This window comes from Sander vitreus, chromosome 3 (assembly GCF_031162955.1).
Source record: "Sander vitreus isolate 19-12246 chromosome 3, sanVit1, whole genome shotgun sequence".
In the NCBI taxonomy this organism is placed as follows: Eukaryota; Metazoa; Chordata; class Actinopteri; order Perciformes; family Percidae; genus Sander; species Sander vitreus.
Window position 1 is genome coordinate 14296533 of NC_135857.1, and position 25299 is coordinate 14321831.

A 25299-nucleotide genomic window follows, 5' to 3' on the forward strand; every position below is an offset into this window, starting at 1 on the left:
TAGGAAACAGGTAGGAGTGGGAACAGGTAGAGAGAGACAAAAAGCGAAGGGAATCTAGGCTGAGAATTTAGAAGTGAGAAGGTGGTGGTAAAACAAAGAAACATTACATATGTCTGCTCTCCTCTGGCATTTTAAAGAGGAAAGGAGGCTTAGGGAACAACGCTGATAGAAATCAAATTAACGCTCCAGAAAAACTGTATGATTCTTTCCTCCCAGCCGTCCTCGCGCCGTAATAGCCTGATAATTGCACTTTAGTTCTCCGACATTCAGGCGGCTGGTTTCTCCTCGCCGCAACACACGACACCCCACACCCCAGCCGCACATTTGCATACTGGATGTGTCAGTTGCATAAATTACCACTGCCACTTTAAGCACTGGGCCGCCAAAATAGCAATCATTCTTCTAGAGCAAAGTGGCCCTGGTCTGTGTGTGTGTATGTGTGTGTGAGGTTGAGGCTGTGGCTGCTCACTCCTGGATGCTTGTTATGACGATTAATATTATTCTCTGAAGCAGTCCTCTCTAATGGCCTGGCTGTATACCTTTCACTTCTCATTAGAATCACTGGAGGCTGTAATGACTCTAGTTCTATCTGTGTCTGTGCCTGTGTCTGGTCCTGTGTTTACGTGTCTGTGTGTGTGTGTGGCCAGAGATGCAGGATGAAGTCTGGTTCTGAGTTTATTACAGTTGATTGAAACAGCTCTGGTCTATAAGCTCAGTTTTACATGTCTCTTTGCTTTATTTGTTTATGTAGTGTGTGTGTGTGTGTGTGCGCTCACATGTGGCATTTTTTGTCTCTGCTGCTTTTTGTGTGTTTAGTTATGTAGGCCTTCTTGACAGCTGTTGTGTGTAGCTGCAGCTTGCATCTATGGGAGTTGTTTCATGTCTGTTCACATTCATGCGTCTGTGTGTGTGTGTGTGTGTGTGTGTGTGTGTGTGTGTGTGTGTGTGTGTGTGTGTGTGTGAGTGTGTGAGTATGATTGTGTGTGTGCCTGTGAATTGAGAGAAGAGGCCGAGGGTTGACGGGCTGTTTGTTCTCTAGCTCATTGTAATTTGTTCGATACACACTAATTGCTCTAATTTGTCTGTCTTGTTTCTGTTTGCCTTTATGTGTGTGTGTGTGTGTGTGTGTGTGTGTGTGTGTGTGCACAGTCTCTGGATGGCTTTGTGTTCGTGGTCAGTCAGGAGGGACGTTTTCTCTACATCTCAGAGACAGTTTCTATCTACCTGGGACTCTCACAGGTAAGATGACCTCATTACACACACACACACACACACACACACACACACACACACACACACACACACAATAATCCTTTGTATACAAACGCATTTGCACACATGTGCCTATCTTCTGCTTATGCTTTCATACCCCCTCCCGTGTGTGTGTGTGTGTGTGTGTGTGTGTGTGTGTGTGTGTGTGTGTGTGTGTGTGTGTGAGAATATCTTTGACTGCACTCTTTGCACTCATCTCTGGAGTACAGCTCTCACGGGGGCAATGCTACTCTCTCTCTACCTCTCTCTACCACCCTCTCTCCCTCGCCAGGTGCTCACCTCTGTTGATTGCCTGTGGCCTCTTGTACTGTGAATGTTAAGTCCTGCCATTTTGCCCAGATGCATAAATAATAACAGTAATTACTGGCCCAGCAATCAAAGTGTCGCCCCAGCGCGCTGGGCCTGTCTAGGGGAACAAATCGATAGGCATCTTAAAAGCCACATTGATTGTAGGGAGGGGGAAAAACACCAAGGGGGATGGGAAGATAGATAGAGACAGCCGGAGAGAGAGAGAGAGGGGGAGGAAAGGAGGAGAGGTGTGATAAGAGAGAGATGTTTCGAAGTAAGAAGAATCCGTACAGCATGAGAGAGAGAGAAAGTTAGTGCTACAATAACAGAAGTATCTGAGTGTTTTTTTCAATGTGGAAATGTGCAGTGATTGAGTGTGTGCCCTTGGCAACATTGAAGGATAAGTTTGGATTTTTTTCTACTCTCTCTTAGTACCACACTCACATGCTATATGTACATTGAAAGAGTAATTGGTCATTGTTTTCATTTCCCCCTGTCTGTACTGGCTGCGAGACGGCCACCTCCGAACACGACCACAGTGGACAAAATCCACAGTCCTCGCTCTGTTTAGAAACGCTTTGTAAAGTAGAGTCAAGTGAACATCTGATAAAGTTACTGTCATTTTAGTATGAAATGACTGTAATGTATGAGTATAATACGGGAAGTGCTTCCTTGCCGAGTCATGGCAGAGGCATACTTCCTGCTGGCTGCATGTACAGTATTTTTGTTTCCTGGACACCACACAGACGTAATGTGACTACAAGGACTGAACTTTAAAGTGCATTTTTGCATAAAGAATGTAGAACCTTTTGATTTGGTTTATAGTTCAGCGTTGAATTTCACCCATTGATGGCACCCTTGCAACACCAGATGGATGTATTGTTCAGGCCATATTGTTCTTTAATTGTATTCCCAACTGTAACTGTGTTACCTGTGTTTGCATGCTATGATATAGCACAACAATGGGAAGGTTTGCATTGTCTCATTACTGACTAAGAGACTACTGCAAGTACTACTACGTGAAATCACAGTTTTTACGTTCCTTTATTCACGATGATGCAAAGCAGAAATCGCTGCGAGCAAGCTTGCTTCGGAGATGTCCTAGTTAACACCGGGGTGAAAAGCAATGTTTTGCTGTCCTCTTCAGTTCAAAGTTTCAAACCTGTTTAATCTCTATATACACCCGGCATCACTGATAATAATCTTACCATTTGCGTTCATTTTCTTTTCCAAATAAGTGTGGGGTTTGTTCAAACAGTAGCTTAGAGTGTGGTCAGAGATGTGCTCTGTTGCATCTGTAACCACACCCAACAGTGATGTCACGGTGTACAGACACACCCTGGAGTACACCTGTACATCACTACAGGAAGGTGAAAAGTAAACCCAGGAGGTCAGCAAAAACAAGATTTTCACAGGGTGTTGAGTTACTCTTTAATATCGTATTCACGATCTCCACAAGCTGACTAATTACAGTTCTTGCAATCTCTGTGTGGTATCTTTAAAGCCGCCATAGCTCTTATGTGCACTTACAATTTTGAGGAGGGGCTCAGCAGCAACGTGTGTCGGCTGCTTATTAGAACGAGTCACAGGGGGAAGAGATCTCTTCACAGCCAGTATGGAGACGATAGTAACTCTTTTAATGTACATATGGGCATGCGAGTATTGTATTATGTACGACAGACTTGGGGGGAAAAAAAACACAAACCTATCCTGTTTGAATGGAGAGACCAGGATAAGAGTTGTTTGTTTGCACCTGCCATGGAGTTTCTTGGGTCTTCACTTTGCAAAATAAACAATAGAATGGAAGACGACATAACACAATGAAGATACAGAGAGACAGTTAGAAACATAGCAAACCAGACAGACAATTACGAGAAAGAAAGAAAACAAAGGAGTGGAATAGGGGTGAGAATCAGAGACAGTGGTAAAGAGGAGAGAGAGAGAGTCTCAGTGTGTAAATAGAGTTTAAATGTGCAGTAGGAATGAAATTCGCCTTGGGATTGCCTAGGTAAACAAGACAGCCGAGGCTTTGGTGGAGATGCTAATAAAACAGAGCTGTTCTTATCAGCTGAGCAGATGGCCTAACCCATCACATCTACTCAAACAGGGCCTGAGCCATCAGCATTCTAATGAAATTATTTATGATCGAAGATTACGTTCAAAACCTTGAACATACTACGCCACGTTTACCTTCCTGAAAAGATGAAAGCAGGCGGGGATCGAAGGGGTTTATGATGAGAAAGAGAGACATCCAGAAAGGGCAGATGGAGTTTGGTGTTGAGGAGATGGGTTAGGGAGTATATAGTGTGTTTATGGACATAGGCGTCGATTTCGGTGGGGACGCGTACCAGATTTCATCATGAGTCATTTTGTACCCACCACTTTTTTTGAAAACCTCAAGCTCAATTTAGTTTAAAAAAAAGTCCATAACACATAGAATTCTTGAGCGACAGATGCCAAAAAATCCACAACAATCTCTATGCCCACAGGGGACACACACACACACACACACAGACGCTGCACGCTCTCTGTTCACAACACTGCCTGTCGGGACATTAAAGTGATAAAGCTTAACGTGGTTTAATGTACCTAAACAATGATCACCAAATTTCTCATGGCCATATCTTGTAATGAACACTTAAGTCTGTCAAAAAAACTAAACCGAAATCCAACGATTATAGAAGTTATCTTACATTAGCGTTGTCTTCTTCATTGGGCGAGGAAAAAGCTTGTACCTAAACAATGATCAATGATTACCAAATTTCTCTCTCATATTGCTCCTCATAACCACTTAAAACTGTCAAAAAATCGAACCAGAAATGTGGTGATGATTGATCGATGTTTAGGTACATTAAACCACGTTAAACCTTTTCATGTTAGGACTTAAAAAGCTCATGAGAACCGCGGGGAGTCAGCCCACAGCCGCTCTGCTGCCCTGCTGAAAATGTGAAGCAGAAACGCTTAATGTCAGATAACGTCCATAATAATTGGAGTTTGGGTTAGATTTTTTGATTTCAGTGGTAATGAGGAGCAATATGAGAGGGAAATTTGGTAATCATTGATCATTGTTTACGTACATTAAACCACGTTTTTATTCATTAATAAGCTACAGGACAGCGTCTTTCAAAACATGACCTGCGCGAAAGAGAAAAAAAAAATAGTGCGTCATTGTACCCATCACTTCTGGAAATGTACTTCCAAATGCATCTCTGTCCCCAGCACATTTCAAACCAAACTGACGCCCATGTTTATGGACATATATAACGAGAAAGAAAGATACAAAAAGAGAGAAAGGAAAGGTTGGAGGGAGGGAGAGGACAAAAACACTTGGAGGCGAACACAGGGGAGAGAGGAAGGACAGACAAACAAACGATGTTCTGAGTGAAAAAGTGTAACTGGTGGTTTGTTTTAAAGGGCATGTCGCCCCTGTGGACCGCCCCTGCCCTGCCGTCTCCTGTCCCCCCCTGTCTGACCCCTGTGCCCTGGCTTACACCCTGGGCTTCTCCCCCGACAGGGGGGTTGCTTAGCCGGCTTAGCCCAGGTCAGGCACCTTGACCAAGGGCACAGCCTGCCGCCCACTCCCCTGGTGCCGGCAGGTATCATTTTTCTTCTCCCCGGGTCTCCAGGCCAGAATCACAGGGATAAACCTGGGAATGCCACGAAGCAGATGATGAGAGAGAGGGGGTGAGAAGTAAGTAGAGGACAAAAGAAAAGAATTGATGGAGTAGAGGAAGAGGAGACAAAGGTTGGCGAAAATGAAGAATTGGAGGGAGGAGAGATGGAAAGGACGGAGATGTAGGAGAAGGGGATGGGAGGAGAAAGGAAAGGAATAAATGGGGTAAAGAGAAGGGAGGAAGGATGGTGGATTAAGGGAGGAGAGAATTGATCTGGGAATGGTTAGTATGCAGCTCCCCCTCCCCCCTCTCCCCCTCCCTCCCTCTCTCCTCTCCCATCAGTCAGTGAGGGCTGAGGGCTGAGAGTGTGTTGTGGACCACTGCCCGGATGCCTCATACATATTAAAGCCCCCTGCTATTATTTATATCATGTCTCTCCTTCCCCTGCTTGCTGCCCTCCTCCTCCTCCCCACATCATCCCCAACGCACTGCCATACATACATGCACGTGCACACACACACACACACACACACACACTTATACACACAGATTCATGCAGGTGCACTGACAGACACCTACTCACACAAACAATGACAAACAATGACACACAATGACGTGTGGAGACACAAAAACAGACACAAAACAGGCGCGCCGTGTGCCCGCATACGCACAAACACACACACACTCAGAGAGATTTGAATGATCTCAGTCTCTCCTCACGTCTTTCCTTCGCGCCACATTCCATACCTGTTTTTATGTCTGAGCCTGACTCATCCTCTCAATCGCTCCGTCTCCTTCTCATCTTCTCGTTTCTGTCTGATATTTTTTCAATCCCTCCCTTTTGCCTGTGATGGAGTGATATTACTCGGATAGGTCTTAAGCCGGGTAAAGCCCTTAAGGACCTGTTTGCCTCTCTACCTTGCTTTCCAATACCACAGGGCCAGGGGATTGTGTCTCTTTCAGATGGCTGGTCCAGTGTTAGCGGAGGTGAATTTAGTCCTTGTTTAAAAAACAACAAGAATTCCCTTTGCATAGGAATCACTATTCATACAACACATTGATTGACAGACAGATAGATAGATAGATAGACAGATATATATATATATATATATTAGGGCTGTCAAAATAACGCGTTCATTTCGATTAATTAATCTGAGAACAAATAACGCGTTAAAAAAAATAACGCAGATTAATCCATTCCATATTGACGTTTGACCCGGAGCCGTTCTAGCCACCATTGGACTGTAAAATGAAGTCGGGAGACGAGAATGTTTTGCCTGGATCATTAATTGGAACATTTACTTGTAAAAATCTTCTTCCTGCCAACCCTGGCTACCGAAATCTGGTGCCACTGATATGTCTGCGCTTCTCTCTGATGCTCTGAAACACAAACACTGCTGCACATGACGCTAGTTAACACTATACTCGACAGCAGCTAACGTTAGCCTACCGCTAGCTAGTTAACACTATACTCGACAGCAGCTAACGTTAGCCTACCGCTAGCTAGTAGCTGGATTAAACACGGTTAAAATGCTGACAGCTAACACTAAACGGTGTAAAGTTTGACTGTGTTTTACTGTAGAGGCTTCAACACCGGTATGTAACAATCTGCAGACGGTGCGTTCAATGAAACTGGTAAACTACAGCCTCGTGGTGCATTTGAAGTTATTGTAAATGTCCTTTTCCCATCTTATGGTTCAACAGCAATTTACTACTGAAATTAGTTATTGTTATTGTTATACAAATCATTTCCTTTTGACCATATGACCTTAGCAATAAACAAGCCGTTCTTTAATGCCACCAACTGTTGTTTAGTACCCTTTTTTTTCCTTTTCTTTTTTTACTTTCTTAAAAAGTATCGGTTCAGGCACCGTTAATTATGTATGCGATTCATTTCGATTAATTAATCACAGAGTATGTAATTAATTAGATTACATTTTTAAAACGATTGACAGCCCTAATATATATATATATATATATATATATATATATAGATAGATAGATAGATAGATAGATAGAATCAGTAATACCTAAAGCAAGGTTCATCCACAGTTTTACAAATCAGACCCATTCCATTTACTTGTCAAATGCCCAGCCTCTTAATGCCTAGAAACTCTTAGTTTTTAAACATTAATGAATGAGTCAGTTTTGATGTCAGAATCACAAGGAATGTGGCAGAAAAACCCAGCACCTAGTAATTACACTACTGATGTTATATCTGCATAATGAAGAGAAGAGGGATACAAAAAACAGTTATCCTGTAGATTCAGGGTGTTGTGAAGTTTTCCATGCATCCCCTTTAATACACAGGATATTTATTTAAGGGCCCTAAACATTACGGACCATTACATTTAAAAGATGTTTTATGAAATGAAAAATAATTTTGCAAATACTTTTTGTTAAAAGAGAGTTACAGCTCTGACTTTGTCCTCCTTTTTCATACAATCACTCAATTTGATTGATGATGCTATCTATGGTTAAACACTGTAATACCAGCTTCATACGACTTAAAGCAGCTATAATACATATTTCTATAATAACATTGTGTCAAATGACAGTGTGGAAGGGGTCGCTCTTAGTGATTAACCTGCAGAGAATCATCACCTGAATCTGTAGCTCCCCTCGACTTTACGGAGTTTTATAGTGAGTTTCAGTTCATAGTTTTGCTGTCCGCCCGCAACTTTACTGTTTTGGTTCACCTTCACCGCATTCATAGGGTCATGCTTAGCACCAAACAGCAGACAGACACAGTTAGTCACTAACTGGTGAACAAAGTGGAGCATTTAGATGCTAGAGAGTCCAACTAGATAGAGACCAAAAAACAGAACTAAAAGGGGAGTAAATATTATACTAAGATTCAGCAATTGGCCAGAAACACAACTTCAAATGAATGATAATGTTGCTCCGTAATTGCTAGATGTTTGAATAAGCAACTGTTAAGGTGATGATATGTCAATGTTGTGTTCATATGCAGGTCACAGTGAAACAGAAGTTTCACCGTGACCTGCTTTATCTTTATCTTCAGAAAAGTGAAAACGGAATATGTGGGCGGGGTGTAGTTACAAAATAAATTTAAATCAACGCCCCAGAGTTCAAGATAAGCCATCAAAATTATTTTTACAGGAAGAGAAAAGAGAGATTTTAATATAAAAAACATTTCAAACTAAAATGATTTTAACATATATTTAGCATATAACAAGCGATGAACAATGAACACAGGGAAATAGGATTAGAACTTCACTGGGTCTTTAAACTGGTAAAGACATATGCCCTCTGTGTTCAGTATTTTAATTGATGAGGCCTTCATATCAGGGCGTCCAGTGGCGTAGATGCATACATTATGCAGGGAACTCTTTTTTTGTACTCTTCTCTTTCCCTGTGTTTCTTGTTTATATCTCTACTGTTTCTTTAAAATAAAGGAGAAAAAAATAATCTTATTTGCATTTTGGCCTAAATAGATATCTAAATAGGTTCATATGTCAGTAGGTAGCCATTTTCACATATCTTTAGGTAAGTCTGATAGTAGCAAATCTTTTCATTATGGAGGGAAATTGATCCATATGGTGCCTATCAAATCCTGTATTTAATTATATGTTGGTTGCAAATACAGGACATCCCTCAAGAGATTAAGCCCTACATGTCTGGGGCTAAGAACCTCTAACCCTTTGCTTATCCTGCCTCACTCGGTGGGGTTTCCTCCATCTTTGCCCCACCTCATTCCTCCGCTCCCGCCTTCCCTGTTCCCGCTCCTTCCTCTCCCCCGGCTGTGATGTCCTTGAGGGCCTGCTGAAGCTCCCATAAAGCCTGCAGTAAATGGCTCTAATCCGGTAATAAATGGCTGTGTCCTACAGACAAGGGTGTGAGGCTGCTGCAGCCACGGCTTTATCAGATGGAATGGTATTGGCACACACATGCACAGACACACACGTACATTCACATATGTAATAGAAGCTACATTAATGTGTGTAAGCATGCATAGGCTTTCTCCCCCCTTTCTGTTTTGACACTCACACATACACACACTCGCACGCACACGCACGCACACACACACACACACACACACACACAGACACACGCACACACACTCATTCATTTATACAGCTTCAGATGGAATCACACCTGCTCCGATTGTGCTGCTTTTATGGATGCCATGCAAGAGCAGCGCCATTATTACCTTTAAATGATTAGAGATGCAACTATGATGCATTATGATGATAGGATCATATAGAGCTGTATGAGCTGTTGCGTTGCTCTTTATGCCTGCCGGGATAGACTGTAACTGAATGAAGGAGCAGGGAGGGACACGGGGAATAAGAAGAATAGTAATGTGACCTTTAGAGATACTTGGAGTTCACCTGTTTTTAATCAGCAAATACAATTGATTTTTATCTCCCCTGGTTTTATTTGTGTAATACTGTAGTCACTTGGTCCTCTGAGACTGAACTTAAGTGTGTGTGTGTGTGTGTGTGTGTGTGTGTGTGTGTGTGTGTGTGTGTGTGTGTGTGTGTGTGTGTGTGTGTGTGTGTGTGTGTGTGTGAGAATGTCTTACAACCTCCACGCTTCTTGTTGAGTTGTAACCCAGAGCAGTGCTTTCATTTTCCTGCCATAATGTGTATTGCTTTTTCGTGTGTGGGTGCTCATGTGCAGGCATTTGTGCTGTTTTTGATCAGCGTATGCGTTTCTCTTCAGGTGGAGCTGACCGGCAGCAGTGTGTTTGACTACATCCACCCGGCAGACCACGTCGAGATGGCTGAGCGGCTGGGAATCAGGCCACATCTGAGGGCCGAGGCCGGCTGCCACACGGGCCCCGAGAGCGCTTCCAGCTCTGCATCCACCTCCTCCCTGGCTGGTACCCCTGAACCAGGTACTATTAATACTGTCAATTTATAGAGAGAAAACTGAAAGAAGTATAAAAAAAAAAAAAATCGATGTGCATCATCAAAACAACAAAAAGAAAAATAATTGAATTCATGACAAATTCTGTAGGATGGATATTTGTTTTATATTTTTATCTCTTCTTCTCTCATCCTCAACAGCTCCATCTAGTCCTCATTCTCCTGCTGATGAGCCTCCCGACCGTGGCTACTTCATCCGCATGAAGTCCACGCTCACCAAAAGAGGCCTGCACGTCAAGTCGTCTGGATACAAGGTACAACTGTCTGAGGAAATAATACCTCATAATTTGAAAACATACCTTGTATTATGCTTACTTTCCTATTACCCTGCTTGTTCTTGGGATGGTAAAATAACAAGGAGAGCCTTGTCATTTTGTTTTGCACGGCCATTGTTTCATAGCACTGTCAAGTTGGTCGTTTTCAGTGTGTTTTATGGCTGTGACCTTATATCACACTGGGCCGCTGCACACAACAGTCAGTTTACTGCATTCGCTGCTGTAAAACTGTGCTGCTGCAGTCTTTAGTTTAGAATCTGACTTTGTATTGCGTTTATGTTAAATATATATATTTATTAATGTTATATTCACTGTGTTGTTGCTGTTATTTTCTACATCCTGAGTTGTGCAAGTGTCTTGCAATGCAAAGAATGTGCTTCTGTGAAAGAAATACATAACTGATGTCTTCTGTTTGTCAGGTAATCCATGTGACGGGACGAATCCGCTGCCGCCCTGCACTCGTGCCGGGCTCTGCGCGCTCAGTGCGTCGACCGATGGGTTTAGTCGCACTGGCACACACCCTTCCGCCCTCCACGCTTAATGAAGTCCGCATGGAGAGCCAAATGTTTGTCTTCCGTGTGAACATGGACCTACAGGTCACATATTGTGAGAACAGGTATGGATTTTGTCTGTGTTTTGAAATGTAGCGGTATGGACATTGAATACATACAAATAAGTATATTTTGTCTTTACAGGATCTCAGAGTATATGGATCTGACCCCAGCAGAGGTGGTGGGACACACCTGTTACCACTTCATCCATGTAGAAGACCTGGAAAATATCCGGCAGAGCCATGAGGACTGTGAGTCTCATCCATATGAATATGTAGTAAATGGAATTCACCCCCCTTTATTCTACACAGTGTCTGAACTTCAGAAAGAGCCTGTTGAAATTTCATTCTGTCCTGTTGCGATAGGCGCCCTCTGCTGCCATCATCATGAACTGCCAGAGCAATAACGGTCTTCTTCTCTGTCCTTCTCCTCTCCCGTGTTCTGTTATCTTTCCATCTTCCGCCCGTCTCCTCTTAGTGCTGAGGAAAGGTCAGGTGGTGACTGGTTACTACCGTTGGCTCCAGAGGAGAGGAGGCTACCTGTGGATCCAGTCCAGTGCCACCGTCTCCATCAACCACAAAGCTCCACATGAACGCAACGTCATCTGGGTTAACTACATCCTGAGGTCAGTACAACCACAGCCTGTGCTCCAAGACTGCTGATATGAACCGAGTTTATGTATGAAGGCACCATACTGTGTACAGATATTATTTGAAGGGATAGATGATGAAATGCAAAAGGATTATTGGAAGAGTTTCACCTGCTCCAAAATATGAACTGAAGATCTCTAAATAGTGAAATCAAAGCAAAGCCCATTAGCAGTTATTTTACATTTTTATATTGAAGATAACAAACAATTATTATAAATTATAAGATGACAAAAAAAGTAGGTATTTTGAGTCATTTTATTTTATAGATTTTAGATCTATTTAGATTCATAGAATTTTTTTGCTGCCCTAACAGATCAGATCACAGAACAGATCTAGTGAATGAATTTATTTAATTGATGTTTGTCCAGTTAAAATGAAGCAGGTTCTTAGCGCGTTAGTGAGATAATTCAATTTTACAGTTTTACAAGCTTAATGTTATGATAGATTTTTGTAAGTTTTTTTATTAAAAAAAATTGTAGAGTTTAAAATGTTTTATAAAAAAAAAAATAAAAAGTAAAAGTCATCACTCTTGCAAAGTCTGTAATGCTGCTCAGCTGTCTGTAAACAGCAATCCAGCATTACTTACTCACTATTTAATGTTACATTACTTTAAATTGGATTTAAGAAGGCTTTTATTAAGGGACATTCAAGACTCTGCACCTTTGTTTCACATTACCCTTTAAGTGTCGTATTATTTTTCTTTAAGGCTTTATTTATTTACTCCACAGACAAAACAACTGCAGTAACCTCGACAAAATATGCTTTCCCCTCATTTCCCTATAGTATACACACACACACACACACACACACACACACACACACACAAACACACACATATTCACCCAGACACTGATGCAAATATACACAGACGTTACATGAACACATAGTACACACACAAACACAGTACATAGCACAACGGCAGAGCAGTCAGACAAAAACAAGAGGAGTAGGCTGAATTTCAATGCTAATTGGACTGAAGCTATATAATTACAACAAATGGATGTCAGAATTTTGGGGCTGAATGGTGTTTTAGTTAATTAGTGCTGTAATTACAAGAGCTCATTAACTTCTCCAACAGCCTCCTCCTTGTCTGAGCTTAACTGTGTATGTAGGCTGTAAGGTGGGCTGCTGAGTGGGGCTGTGTATGTGTGTGTGTGTGTGTGTGTGTGTGTGTGTGTGTGTGTGTGTGTGTGTGTGTGTCTTGAAGTGTGGGGTCTGCCTATCTGTCTGTTTGCGCGTGTCGGTGCTTGTGTATGTGTGATAAGGGCTGTTGTTGGAGAACTGGGTGGATGTGTTAGGTAGAGGTTAGAAAGGTTTGAGGCAGTTTGGCTATTGGAGGTTGTTATTAGGCTGATTATATGTTGTTTCCATCTCTAAGTATTCACTCAAATCAGCTCGGCACTAGAGTTTTTTTTTTTTATAAAGCTGTAAATGGCCTTTAAGTGGTACATGATCATTTGTGTATATGTCCACGTTTTTTCCCCCTCCATCTCTCCTTTTTCATCCATCTATCATCCATGCAGTCGAACAGAGATGCCTGACACTCCCCTGGATATACTGCAGCTACCAGAGAATGTGAGAGCAGAGCGACTTCGAGTTAGCTCGTCCCCCACCGACAGCTCCCCGCAGGCCCGAGGTAGGATGCAACACACACATTAGTAACTTCCCATGATGCCCGCTGACACACAGACACACCTGCCTGTGCTTCTTTTTATCATAAAAATCTCCCTTCCTCCTCAGGCACGCAGCCATTGAAGAGCTCAGTGGGGAAGAGTGACCTCGACACTAAAGGCAGAGAGAAATTCACCACCGCTGCCATCCAATCAGAAGACAGGAGGAAGCGCCTGCTGAGGTCAGACCCCGAGGGTGCTCCTCCCGAAACCCGTCGCAGACTGGAGGAGCTCCGTCACACAGAGGAGAGTGTATCAGCCTCCTCTGACCTGGCGAGCGAAAGCGAGGGGGAGGAGGAGGAAGAGACAGAGTGGGACCAGGGGGGAGACAGTGACAGATTGAAACAGGAAGACACTGGAGGAGGTAAACAGAGTAGGGGAGGAGAGACCCCCACTAGAGGGGAGAGGGGGAGCAGGGTGCACAACGGCCGGGCTGTAATCCAGCAACTGAAGAGCGTAGTGACCCCGTCTCCCCTGGCTGGCAGCCCCAGCATCAAGACTGAACACGAAGCCCTGACCACCGGGGGGCGCTGGGGGTCACACACACAAACCTCCACCTCCCACACACACACCACGCAGCCCCAACCCTCACATGCACACACACCCTCCAGCAGCCTCAACGGCGACAGCCCCACCACCCCAATCCCCGACTCTTCTTCCAGCAGTGAGGCACCCCCAAAAGGGTTGTTCACTCCCCCGTCCCCAGCTCTGTCCCCCGCCATGTCCGTGTCCTCCCCACTGCCCCGTGAGGACAGGGTTGTGTCGGGGGTGGTCAGTCGGAGCAGTGGCGGTGCAGGTAGCACTCCTGACTTTGAGCTCCTCCAGAGACTGGCTGCAGGCGGCGCAGCGGGGCGGGTCCTCTTCCACCCCCTCGCCCTCGGCCCGCAGGGCCCTCAGAGCCTCTACGCTCCCAGCACTATCCGCTACGCTCCACCTGAGCTGCCCCCCTCCCACCACCACGGCTTAGAACACAGCGATGGCCTGCAGCTACGCTCGGACCACCACAAGGGACCCCCGCCAGCCTTCTTCCCCCACCTACAGCGGTTGGCTGGCTTGCCACCCTTCAGTGGTTTCTCCCCGTCTGACAGCCCTTTCTCCTCCGGCCTGCCCTTCTGTATGAATGGACTGAGGGGGGCTGCAGGCTCCGAGGAGGACTGAGACAGGAGGAGGTGAGAGGAGTAGATAAAAATGAAGGACGGAGCAGAGAGACAGACCAGAAAGAGAGACATTGTAAAGGGCAGGAGAGACAGAAGTGGCAGGACATTAAGCCTCTGAGGACATTACTAATTGGACAACGAGTTGAATAACTGCGATTTAAAATATGTGACAAGTTGCTGCCATAGGGAATTATTGTGTCTGGCCATTGTGGACAAGTGACAGTGACTCTCAGAGAAAACAGGACATGGAAACTTTTGACTGGTTGTCCCTCAAGACTTTTCGTCTCAACAATTATGAACTCTGCTCTGTGTCTTCCTCTAGATGACTGTGTTGATTTCTGTCTCTTCCACTCAGAGAAGCCATATTGTATATAGAGACAAAACCATAAAGACCCTCAGCTCAAATCCTCCTCACTGTCACTCCAATTAACCCAATTAACCCTAAAGCCAGTAGAAAGAGATGGACACTTGTCCGTAGGAATGAAAGCGACTTTGGAATATACATTTTTATTATTGCAGTATTATACAAATCATCTCTTACACTGAGATCCAGGTGAGAATTTGATTATAGGGTTCAAAATAGACGGAGAAAGCCCTCTGGTGTTTTTGTATTGAGATTTAAAATGATAAAAAGAAATCCAAGTATTCATGAGTCAGCCATACTTAAAGCACACTGTTGGGACAAAAGTATGAATAATGTAGTCCCAGACATTCCATTATATATAAGGGAAGAAAATGCAATGCAGACAGGATGTTATTTCTGTTGTTTGGTTATCAGAAGATTGTTTGTTTAACTGAGTATTAATTATAGTATATTCTGTATGATGCCGCGGTTGTGTTTGTGTATGAAAGCCATATTCTTGTTGTTGTTTTTTTTTTATTGATGATTTTTTTTGTCACCAGATAAAAGGGGGGGGGAGGATGGCGTGAAAGTTGTGTCTAGACAAACAAACGTTTTATTGGAGGTACAATATCATCCAAACACCTTTTTTTTTATTATTCTCTAAAAAAAAAAAAAGAAGATATTTCTGAAAATGTTTTTAGGAGGGGAAATGGTGCTGGACACAAGTGTTTGTCATCATTTAAACCTCTGTGTTTTTTTCTGAGCACTTACTGAAATTTGTTCTGGTGTGAACTCAAAGCACTTCATCACTTAGCACTCACTCACACAGTGTAGTAGAGGGGATAAATAGTCATTCAAAAAGGCAGATAAATAAACAGACCATGAGAGGCCAATAAAGAATAACCTTAGAGTTATGCTGATTTTGGTTTCAGTTCATCTCAATTGATTGGAATTACTCTTAGGACTGAAAAAAACAAAACATACAAAACGCTATATACACAAAAAAAAGAAATACGTTTTTAAATCAGTGCTTAAACTGAAATGAGTCACAAACAAGTTGGCAGTTGTCTAAAAGATACCCAGACAATTAAGAATGTTCATTCCAAAAATGTGACCCTTTTTGACAAAATGTTGGTATCAGTACAGCCATAACACTGACATTGATATAAATACTCAGAAATAAACATCAGATACTTCTCTAGCACTTTGGAATAAAGTCCTTCAAACTGATCAAAATACACAGATTTGTAAAATCTGTTGAAAGCCAAGTCTTCAAAATGATCCACAAAGCCAGGCACCGTATGTACAATGTTATGGTGGACTGTCTGATCTGAGGGCTCAGTTTATGTGGAAATCTCTAAAGTTCTGATGTCTGACAGAAAAAAAAGAAGAAAAAACATTTTTTAATTGTTCAGATCCGACGTGCACTACCCACCCATACCGTAGCTGTCACATGCAAATATGTGTGAGCGCACATATTCTCGGGTGTTTAATGGTATAACGTGTGTATGATTGCGTGCGTATGCGTTTGCTTGTTCAAGTGTGTCTGTTTTTTTTTTTTGTATTAAATAGCTAACCCCTTGCCCATCACTGTGAATCTAACGTTATCCCCCCATCTTTGTGAATACTCCACCCACTCATCAAATAAAATGAACAAATGTAAAAAGAAAAACAGTGATACAGATGACCATAACAATAAAATATTCCAGTAGAGGAGCACAACTCAAGGCTTTGTTGTTTGTTTCTTGCTTCTGTATAGCACATAAACTCCACAATTAAGATATATTTGAAATGGCATGATGCAATTCATTTTTTACACAGTAAATTAAGGTGTCATATGTGATTCAAATAGATAATTTGGGGAACATTTTGTAAGGTAAAAAAGTTTGTTCACTACATTTGCATGCAGTAGATTGATTTGTCTTAAAATTAGTTACTTAAATCTCCTTCACAAACCATCAATATTTCAGGCATATATCAGACATTTATGTACAGCCTTTCACTATACGTGTGAGACTAAAATCAATTCAAACAACGCACGGCCAAAATAACAAATACAAATCGGCGGTAGAATAAATATAATAGATGTATTGTGCCACTGCAGGTCGTTATCTGCCATCAACAAAGCAGGTGGGCGATCTTGCAACACGCAATAAAACACACAATAAAACACAATGGTATTGATCCTTAATAAAAAATAAAGTAAAATGTGGAGCTGGTGAGAGTGACCCTGGCATGAAGCAGGGCGTCGCTCGAGGGTCTTGGATTTAACAAAGACTTAAATTAGTCTGAAGTGAACACAAAAGCACAGCGAGTACATGGAGAGCGTCTCACTTATGAGCGACTATATGCGGGCATGCATCACCGTGTGTGTGTGTGTGTGTGTGTGTGTGTGTGTGTGTGTGTGTGTACACTGGTGGTTTGCTTGTGTGTCTGTGCGTGTCTGTGTGTGTATCTCCATGAATTTGCGAGTGTGTGTGTGTGTGTTGTCTGAAGCAGCCCCAGGGAGGGGCTCTGACATTGAAGACGGGTTAAATCCTGTTTTACATTCAAGTGGCAGGCCCTAGTTCATTAGAGTGAGGATCATTCCTCCTCAAGACCAAAGGAAGCGCATACTAAACAAGAGCAGTTGTTGGGGAGAAAATGCCATTGTACGTGCAAAACCGTATGTACTGTATAAGTGTGTCAGTGTGTGTGTGTGCGCTGATGTGCTGGGAATGGAGCTGCACAATAACCTCTGGTTTCGTCTTAATATCTTCTTTTCTGTGGAGTACAGTCTTTATATAGCAAAGTAAAGGTGCTTATTGTACAGTGCACTATTTGTGTCAATGTGTGTGTGTGTGTGTGTGTGTGTGTGTGTGTGTGTGTGTGTGTGTGTGTGCAAGTCATGGCAGCTCTCCTGACTGTTTTCTACTCAGCCTGTCATTGAGTCACCCATATGCCCTCTCTGTCACTAACTTTGATGGTTTATCTTACCCCCTGAATTGGAGTCGCGCTCCCGGGGGAAATACCTTAGCACATGTAAATGCATTTGAAAGAGTAAAAATATGGGTAGGAATAATAGAGTGAGGGATGGAGGGAGACACCCAGACAGCTTTCACCTGACATGGGCTTACTACACCTCCACAACTCTCTCTTTCCTCCATTCCTCCTCTGCTACCGCTACTATTTTTTTTTGTCAATGTTTCCCAACAATCTCCTCTTTCTCCTCTCAGCCAGGAGAAGGCCAATCCATACTTAATGCAGTTCTCAAGGCAGACGCTTTGATCCATACGCGTGGCATTTAACACCTGAGAGCAGATGAGCAATCTGCTCTCAAAATAAGCAGAGGTTATGGCTCCTAGTTTCAGCGCTGGGAGTGTAGATGTGCAGCTGAGGTTTAGAGATGAATGAGGTTAGACCTGGACTTTGGAGCTGTGGCTGGCGTTGTGGTTTCAGTAGCTGCTCGGGGTCTGGGGTGGATGGTGTTTGTCAGTGAGGGCGCGTCTCCTGCCTCTGGGTGCCCTGCCCTTTAGACGCGCCAGGCCTCAGGAGCCTCCTGCATGCCAAACAGACCTGTGCAGTCAGATGCAGCCACGGAGGAGAGACGCTGAGAGGAGAGGAGGGAGGGGAGGAGAAGCGAACGTGAGGAGGAGTCCAGAGAGAAAGGACTCGAGGGCGAAAGGGTAGAAGAAGATCTGAGGGAGAGAGTAGAGGAGGGAGGAGAGGGGCCTTGAGGGGAGGCGATAGGGGTGCTGGTCACACTGCAGCAGCCATCTAGACACACCCTGCATGTGAAACACAACTGCCCTGAAACGCCCTGGGAATCAGCAAAGGAGAGGCGGGAGGAGAGGAGAGTGAAGGAGAAGAGAGGAAGGAAGAGAGGGTGACTCTGAGGTGAGTCTCAACAGCGGCACTGTCGATGGACGCAAGATATCACAGACCTTTGCCCTAACCCAGTCAGTGATAGTTATCGCAGACAAAGCCCCCCCATCACCAACACTCCCACACACACAAACACACACACACACACACACACACACACACACACACACACACACACACACACACAGCAACCACCACATGCTGCTCAGCTCAGTTCATATATTCATGCATGCTTGCTCATTATAAAAATGATGCATGTACAGCATGTGTGTGTGGACAGTTTGTACATATTTTGACTCCTGCTGGACTCTGGCAGCACTTACACATTGAAATTTGTTTATTTTTAAAGATCGAGGAAAGAGATGTTTTTATATTTTGTCTCTGTTTTTGATGAGAGTGTGTGTAGGTATTTAATTATGGAGTGTGTGTTCTCTGAATGAGTACTTTCAAATATCCCAACTAATATTGAGGACACTGAGGTTGTGTCCTCTGTACTTATTCAGGGAATTTACTGTTCTGAATGGTCTTTGGTGTTTTTTGCCCCCAACGTCTCCTCCCAGGCAGCGTGGCAATGGCTATGTTTAGGGTTAAGGTTAGGGTTAGCTGCCTGGAAGGCGCCGTTGGAGGCAAAAAACACCATTGAGCGTTCTGAATCTGAATGATAAAAAAGAGAGACCTTCTTTTGGTGTAGAAGGGTGTGTTGGTGGGACCATGCCAGATTAACTAGTAACTAGGAGGCTCCTATTGACCCCCACCTTTCTGCTCATTATGTACAGTGAATTCAGCATTCTGACCCCTCCACTTTTTTCACATTTTGTTAAGTTGCAGCCTTATGCCAAAATTGTTTCCGCCATGATGACAAAGAAAATAGAGTTTTTGCAAAAACTGAAATGTCACATTGAAATGCTGTAAGTATTCAGACCATTTGCTATGACAGTTAAAGTTTAGCTCAGGTGCCTCCCATTTCTCATTGAGACGGTTCTACACCTTGATTGGAGTCCACCTGTGGCAAATTCAATTGATTGGACATGATTAGGAAAGGCACACACATCTGTCTACATAGGGTCTCACAGCTGACAATGCATATCAGGGCGAAAACAAAGCCATGAGGTAGAAGGAACTGCCTGCAGAGTCAGACAGGATTGTGTTGAGGCATAAAGGAAGGCCTCAAAACATTTCTGCTGTATGAGCACAGTGGCATCCATAATTCTGGGAAAGTTTAAAACAACCAGGACTCTTCCTAGAGCTGGCTGCCCAGTCAAACAGCACTCAGGGGCGAAGGGTCTTGGTAAAAGAGGTGACCAAGACCTTGATGGTCACTCTGGCTAAGTTCCGAAGATCCTGTGTGAAGACGGGAGAAAACTTCCAGAAGGACAACCGTCACTGCAACACTGCCAATCTTGGCTTTTTAACAGAAGACTCTCCTCAGTGAAAGACACATGAAAGCACCTAAAGGACTCTCAGACTGTGAGAAACTTAAGAAATTCTCAAGTCTGATGAATCCAAGTTTGGCCTCAATTCTAAGCATCATGTCTGGAGAGGAAACCCGGCACCGCTCATCACCTGCGAAATACCATCCCAGCATGAAGCATGGTGGTGGCAGCATCATGGGGACTGGTCAGGGTTGAGGAAAAATTGAACCGAGCAAAGTACAAAGAGATCCTTAATGAAAAGCATTCAGGACCTTTGACTGGGCCGAAGGTTTGTCTTCCAACAGGACAATGACCCTACGCACACAGCCAAGACAATGCAGGAGTGGCTTAGGGACAACTCTGTGAGTCCTTAAGTGGTTCAGCAAGAGCCCGGACTGGAACCCAATCAAGCTTCTCTTGAGAGACCTGAAAATGGCGGTCCACTAACGGTCCTCATCCAACAGAGCTTGAGATTATCTGCGGAGAAGACCCAAATCCAGGTGTGCAATTCTTCTCACGTCATATGCAAGAAGACTCAAAGTTTTAATTCCTGCCAAAGGTGCTTCAACTAAGTATAGAGTTAAGGGTCTGAATACTTATATTTTATTAGTAAATTAGAATCTAAAATGCTGTTTTTGTTTTGCATTTGTAGAGTATCAAGTGTAGATGAAGGTAAAATTCTCCAAACTCCCCATTGTGTACAATGCACACAATACACTATAAACGGCAGCTTCATTATATAAGAGATCAAGAAACCAACCAGCACGTCTATGCAGTAATACTACATGGCCCCAAAAAATGTTTGTCCGTTTGTGTTAATTTCACTTACACATTTATTCAGGATCCCTCAGACTTATCTGGTGACCCCTAGGTTGGGAATCACTGGTCTATCTACTATAAATGTAAAAGCAAATAAAGCACACACTGAAGTTTTGACTGTCAGCACAGATTTCTTCTCACTTTATTACTGTATGTACACTCCGGTGCACTGATAGTGGTGCACACAGAAACAATAGTGAACCCAATTTGCGCACACAAACTCAAACTCATCAACTTTCAACCATTATATATATATATTTAAACTCCTTATATATTAAACCTCCTGTAAAATAAATTATCGTAAGCCCTCATTGATAAAAAAAAAAAACAATACAAACCTGAAGCACGCACAGTTTATGACCATTCTTTCTAGCATTTCACAACCAGCTTGTTTTATTTCAAGATTTTAAGAAAACTTCAAGTCAATCAGTTTATTATGTTGAACAAGATAAGATAAATGGTCTAAAAATGATTGCAGACAGTGCAGTGATAACTAAACGTATATTAACAGATATGTTCTCAGTGTGTCTTTGCAGTGTGCCTGATAAGTCAATACCATTTTCACACAGTTTGAAAATGTAAGTGAAGCAGCTTTGAATATATCTAAGAAATCTTACAAAAAGGCTGATTTATTCACCAAAAGTGAATGTAGTCAAACTACCAAATATTCAGCATTTTCTGACCAGTTTTCCAAAAGGTCTTCAGCAAAACCATAATTTTTTACATCAACATAACAATAAGTCTGTGTCATTATAGACTCACAGCCTACACATGAACATGTAGGCTGCATGCACGCGTGTGCACACACAAACACGCATACATACATACAAATAAGGGGAAGCCCTGAATCAAAGCCACACATACGTCCTTTCCATCCAAGATGTCTTACTAGATGTCTACTTGTTCGGCCCCTTGCCATCACTGTCCTCACTGTCGTGATGTCTGCTGTTGTGGGAGCCACGGTAACCCCGGTGTTCACGCCTCTCACGGCACTCCCGGCACTCATCCTCATCCTCTCCCTCCTCCCCCTCCTCCCCCTCGTGGATGATCTCCACCTCCAGGCGGCCAATGTAGAGAGATACCGCACAGAGCCAGAAGAGGGCGACGCTGCACACCGCGGCGCTCTGGAGCAGCAGCGCTGGCACAGACAGCAGCATCATCCTCCGCAAGGTAAAAAGGCTGCCAATGTACGAGGCACCGCCAAACGACACACACACACCTCCCAGGATAAAGAAGGCTGAGGAAAAACAGATTGACATGGTATTATTGTAGAGATCCAAACATGTTCTCACTGTAATTAAATCTTTTAACATAAAATAGAATATGTCCTTGGCTAAAAAATTATTTTAAATTGTGTATGTGTATGTGTGTGTATATATATATATATATATATATATATATATAAACCCTTATTTCTACTGCTTTGCCCAAGATTTATCTTTCAGAGTGGTAATACATGTAATTAACCCTTTAATCTAACATAAATGTTAACCTTTTTTAGTTTTAATGGTTTTTCACACATTGATGTGCATCAGACTATTTAATAAAGGTCTTTTGTTTAATAAATGTAACACTCAAAACTGGCGTTTCAGGTAATCATCACATTGGTTACAACTAGATATCAAGGCTCCTTATTAACTCATAATGATTTTAGTCATTAACTATTCATTTGCTGAATCCAAAAATAAAATCTATTGCAAGGTTCTTTTAGAAATTGATCTTTAGGGCAAACAATGTTTGATACATATTCTGTAGTTAAATAAAAAATTCTAGTTATTTCATGGACACTCATTCATTTTCAAGTCTTTTTCTTTTTCTTGAATCCACTAGTTTTAAAGAATTCACCACTACAGCATCCCTTTGTTACTAAGCTTGAATCACAAGCTGCTACTGTTTGTTATTGCACTACCATAGAGCTTTGGCTACAAGTGTGCTGACTGGCAGCTCCGCTGTACATAAAACACAGTGTTGGGGCCTGTACCATATCCTGCTTCTCGTCCCACTTCGCTCTGGACAAATGCGATGACTCCGATCCCAGTCGCTAGCAGACCGTTTCTGAACCACGAGAGGAATCCTGCAAAACAGTCAAAGCCAGGAATAAACAGTGGACACATTACAGCCCGACCAGAGATCTGTGCAGCAGAGCCAGAATCAGTTTACATGCAAACGATGATAGAATGACTGCCTTTGTTTTCATTACTCCCATGTTTTTCACAACGTTCTATTAAGTTGGACTATTGTAAGACTTGTAAAACAAAATGTGATACAATAAGCATACCTAGATCAGATGCTGTCCCTAATGGATGGGTGGGTGCACCTCTCACACCCATCTTGGTCTTCTGAGCAAGACGTCAGGAGAACTATCAAGAATGTGAACACCAAGAAAGCAGCAGGACCTGACGGCATCAGTGGGCGGGTCCTCAAACTGTGTGCTGACCCAACTAGCGCTGGTGTTCACAATGATATTCAGCCTGTCACTGGCTCAGTTTCCCATACCCACGTGCTTCAACAAGTCCACCATCATTCCTGTGCCCAAGAAAATAAGACCAGACTGCCTGAATGACTATCACCCAGTAGCACTCACCTATGTAGGGATAAAATGCTTTGAAAGACTGGTCAAGGATTACAACTGCTCTTCACTACCCAGCACAGTGGACCCATTACAGTCTGCCTACCGTCTCAACCGATCAACGGTAGATGCCATAGCTAGCACACATCCTCCACACCACCCTATCTCACCTGAAAAAGAAAGGATCCTTTTGAAAGGATCCTTGACTTCCTGACAGACCGACCACAGACAGTGAGGGTGGGCGGATACACCTCTTCCGCCCTCATCCTTAACACCGGAGCACCCCAGGGCTGTGTTCTGAGTCCCCTGACATACTCCCTGTACACTCCCTGTCCCTGTACTCCCTGACATACTCCCTGTACACACACACACACACACATATATATATCTCCAACTGAAGTAATAGTATGTTCTTCCTCTTGCCTGTGCTGCCTGCTAGGGCTGCACGATATGAGGAAAATATGCGATAACATTATTAAATATCACGATAACGATATTACTTGCAATAAATAGATTATTAAAGTGTTCTCAGTTCTGCTACTTTAGGTATTCTGCTAAAATACAATAAATTGCTTGTTGAATTTAAAACAAATGAAAGGAATTAATTTCCAAAATTCTTTTATTTAATTGAATATAAAAGTTACCACTAAAAAAAGAATGACAGTTACATTTTAATGTGCAGTTTTCTACTGATATTTCTTTCAACTAATAAAAAAAATGTAAAAGACAATGTGTTTATTGCGCAGTTGACATGACGATTTAAAATAAAATGTATTGTGCAGCTCTGCTGCCTCCTCCTCAGAGCTAAAATAAAGTTCTAATTACAATCTGAACCACAGTGTCACGACCCATCACTGTGACAGACTGAAACCCTGTCAATCAAGAAATAGCTCAATCATTCCCTCCACTTGACGATACATTCTCATTTTTCACAAAACTTCCCCCCTCTGACCTTTTTGTTATTGTCGTTATGTCATTGTTGTTACATAATACAAGTCTAACTCAATGGGCCTTTTTCACGGAAGACATGTTGACCTTACACAGTAGGAAAAGCACCAGGTGTAAATAATCAAATTAATGATAGCTGAATTCCATTTAGCTGCTTGGATTTCAGGGCCTGGTATTGTGCATGCTGGCTCACTGCCCCTCTCACTGGGACACCTAAATAGAATGGAGCTGTCGTTAATGTTATTAGTAACACCTGTTCTTAATGTCTGCTTTGAGAAAGATCTATATTGAAACCTACTTGAAACCTTCAAGAAATTTTCCATCTCTAGCTGCACCCAAATAATAATAATGTCAACCAGGTATTTCCACCAGCGGTTAAAGGTGAAACATACCATCGCTGGATGGATGTGTCCAGAAAGGCAACATAATAATGTTTCATCCCGGGGTGGGGACGCTTTGCTACTCGTGTACTACACCTGTAGGCCTAAGGCAACTGCTAAATGATAGGCCTATGAACGCTGATGTATGAGGTTGAGGGTTTAATCTAGACAAAAGTTACATTTCCAGCATGACTGTAGTCGGGTTACCTGTCTCGTGGGACTTTCTCAGCATCTGCAAAAAATAAAGAATATTATTAGCAACATCAACTTCTAATGTAATCAGTGTCGTAAGTTGACTTACAAAATGTAGCTAGTCTATCTATTGTAGATTTACAGTAACTGTTTCTCAACATGTAAGGAAACGAAAGCAAAAGCAGCTGTGACAATTCAGTCAGTTTAAAGCTCACTCCATGATCTGAATGAACACTTCCCTACCAAAGCGTCCGCCTTGTCGAGGTCTGTGAGCGGGTACTGTTGCTGCTCCGGCCCCCTGCTCTTCACCCACGGTCCCTTGTCTCCGAGCCGCAACCGGGACGAGCCGTGCAGCCTCCGCAGCGGGACTCCGGTGCAGGGAGGACGGACCAGCTTCACG

General features: G+C 43.0%; 2 protein-coding genes across 2 annotated transcripts in view; one reads left to right on the forward strand and one right to left on the reverse strand.

The window, feature by feature from the left end:
- npas1 (neuronal PAS domain protein 1) overlaps nt 1–15315 on the forward strand; it is a 37529-nt gene extending 22214 nt beyond the window's left edge. Inside the window, exons 5-13 of the mRNA XM_078243711.1 lie at nt 1150–1239; nt 9864–10038; nt 10211–10323; nt 10764–10960; nt 11040–11146; nt 11373–11520; nt 13069–13182; nt 13278–13751; nt 13827–15315. Coding sequence (XP_078099837.1) covers nt 1150–1239; nt 9864–10038; nt 10211–10323; nt 10764–10960; nt 11040–11146; nt 11373–11520; nt 13069–13182; nt 13278–13751; nt 13827–14373 — 1965 coding nt within the window. The 3' untranslated portion in view covers nt 14374–15315. The remainder of the gene's footprint in view (nt 1–1149; nt 1240–9863; nt 10039–10210; nt 10324–10763; nt 10961–11039; nt 11147–11372; nt 11521–13068; nt 13183–13277; nt 13752–13826) is intronic.
- A 5601-nt stretch (nt 15316–20916) lies between these two features.
- The window catches only part of tmem160 (transmembrane protein 160), a 4448-nt gene continuing 65 nt past the window's right edge, over nt 20917–25299 (reverse strand). The window contains exons 1-4 of the mRNA XM_078246159.1: nt 25143–25299; nt 24915–24939; nt 22792–22884; nt 20917–22047 (exon numbers count right to left, since the gene is read on the reverse strand). The exon at nt 25143–25299 is cut by the window's right edge and continues 65 nt beyond it. Of these exons, the coding sequence (XP_078102285.1) occupies nt 21707–22047; nt 22792–22884; nt 24915–24939; nt 25143–25299 (616 nt within the window). The 3' untranslated portion in view covers nt 20917–21706. The remainder of the gene's footprint in view (nt 22048–22791; nt 22885–24914; nt 24940–25142) is intronic.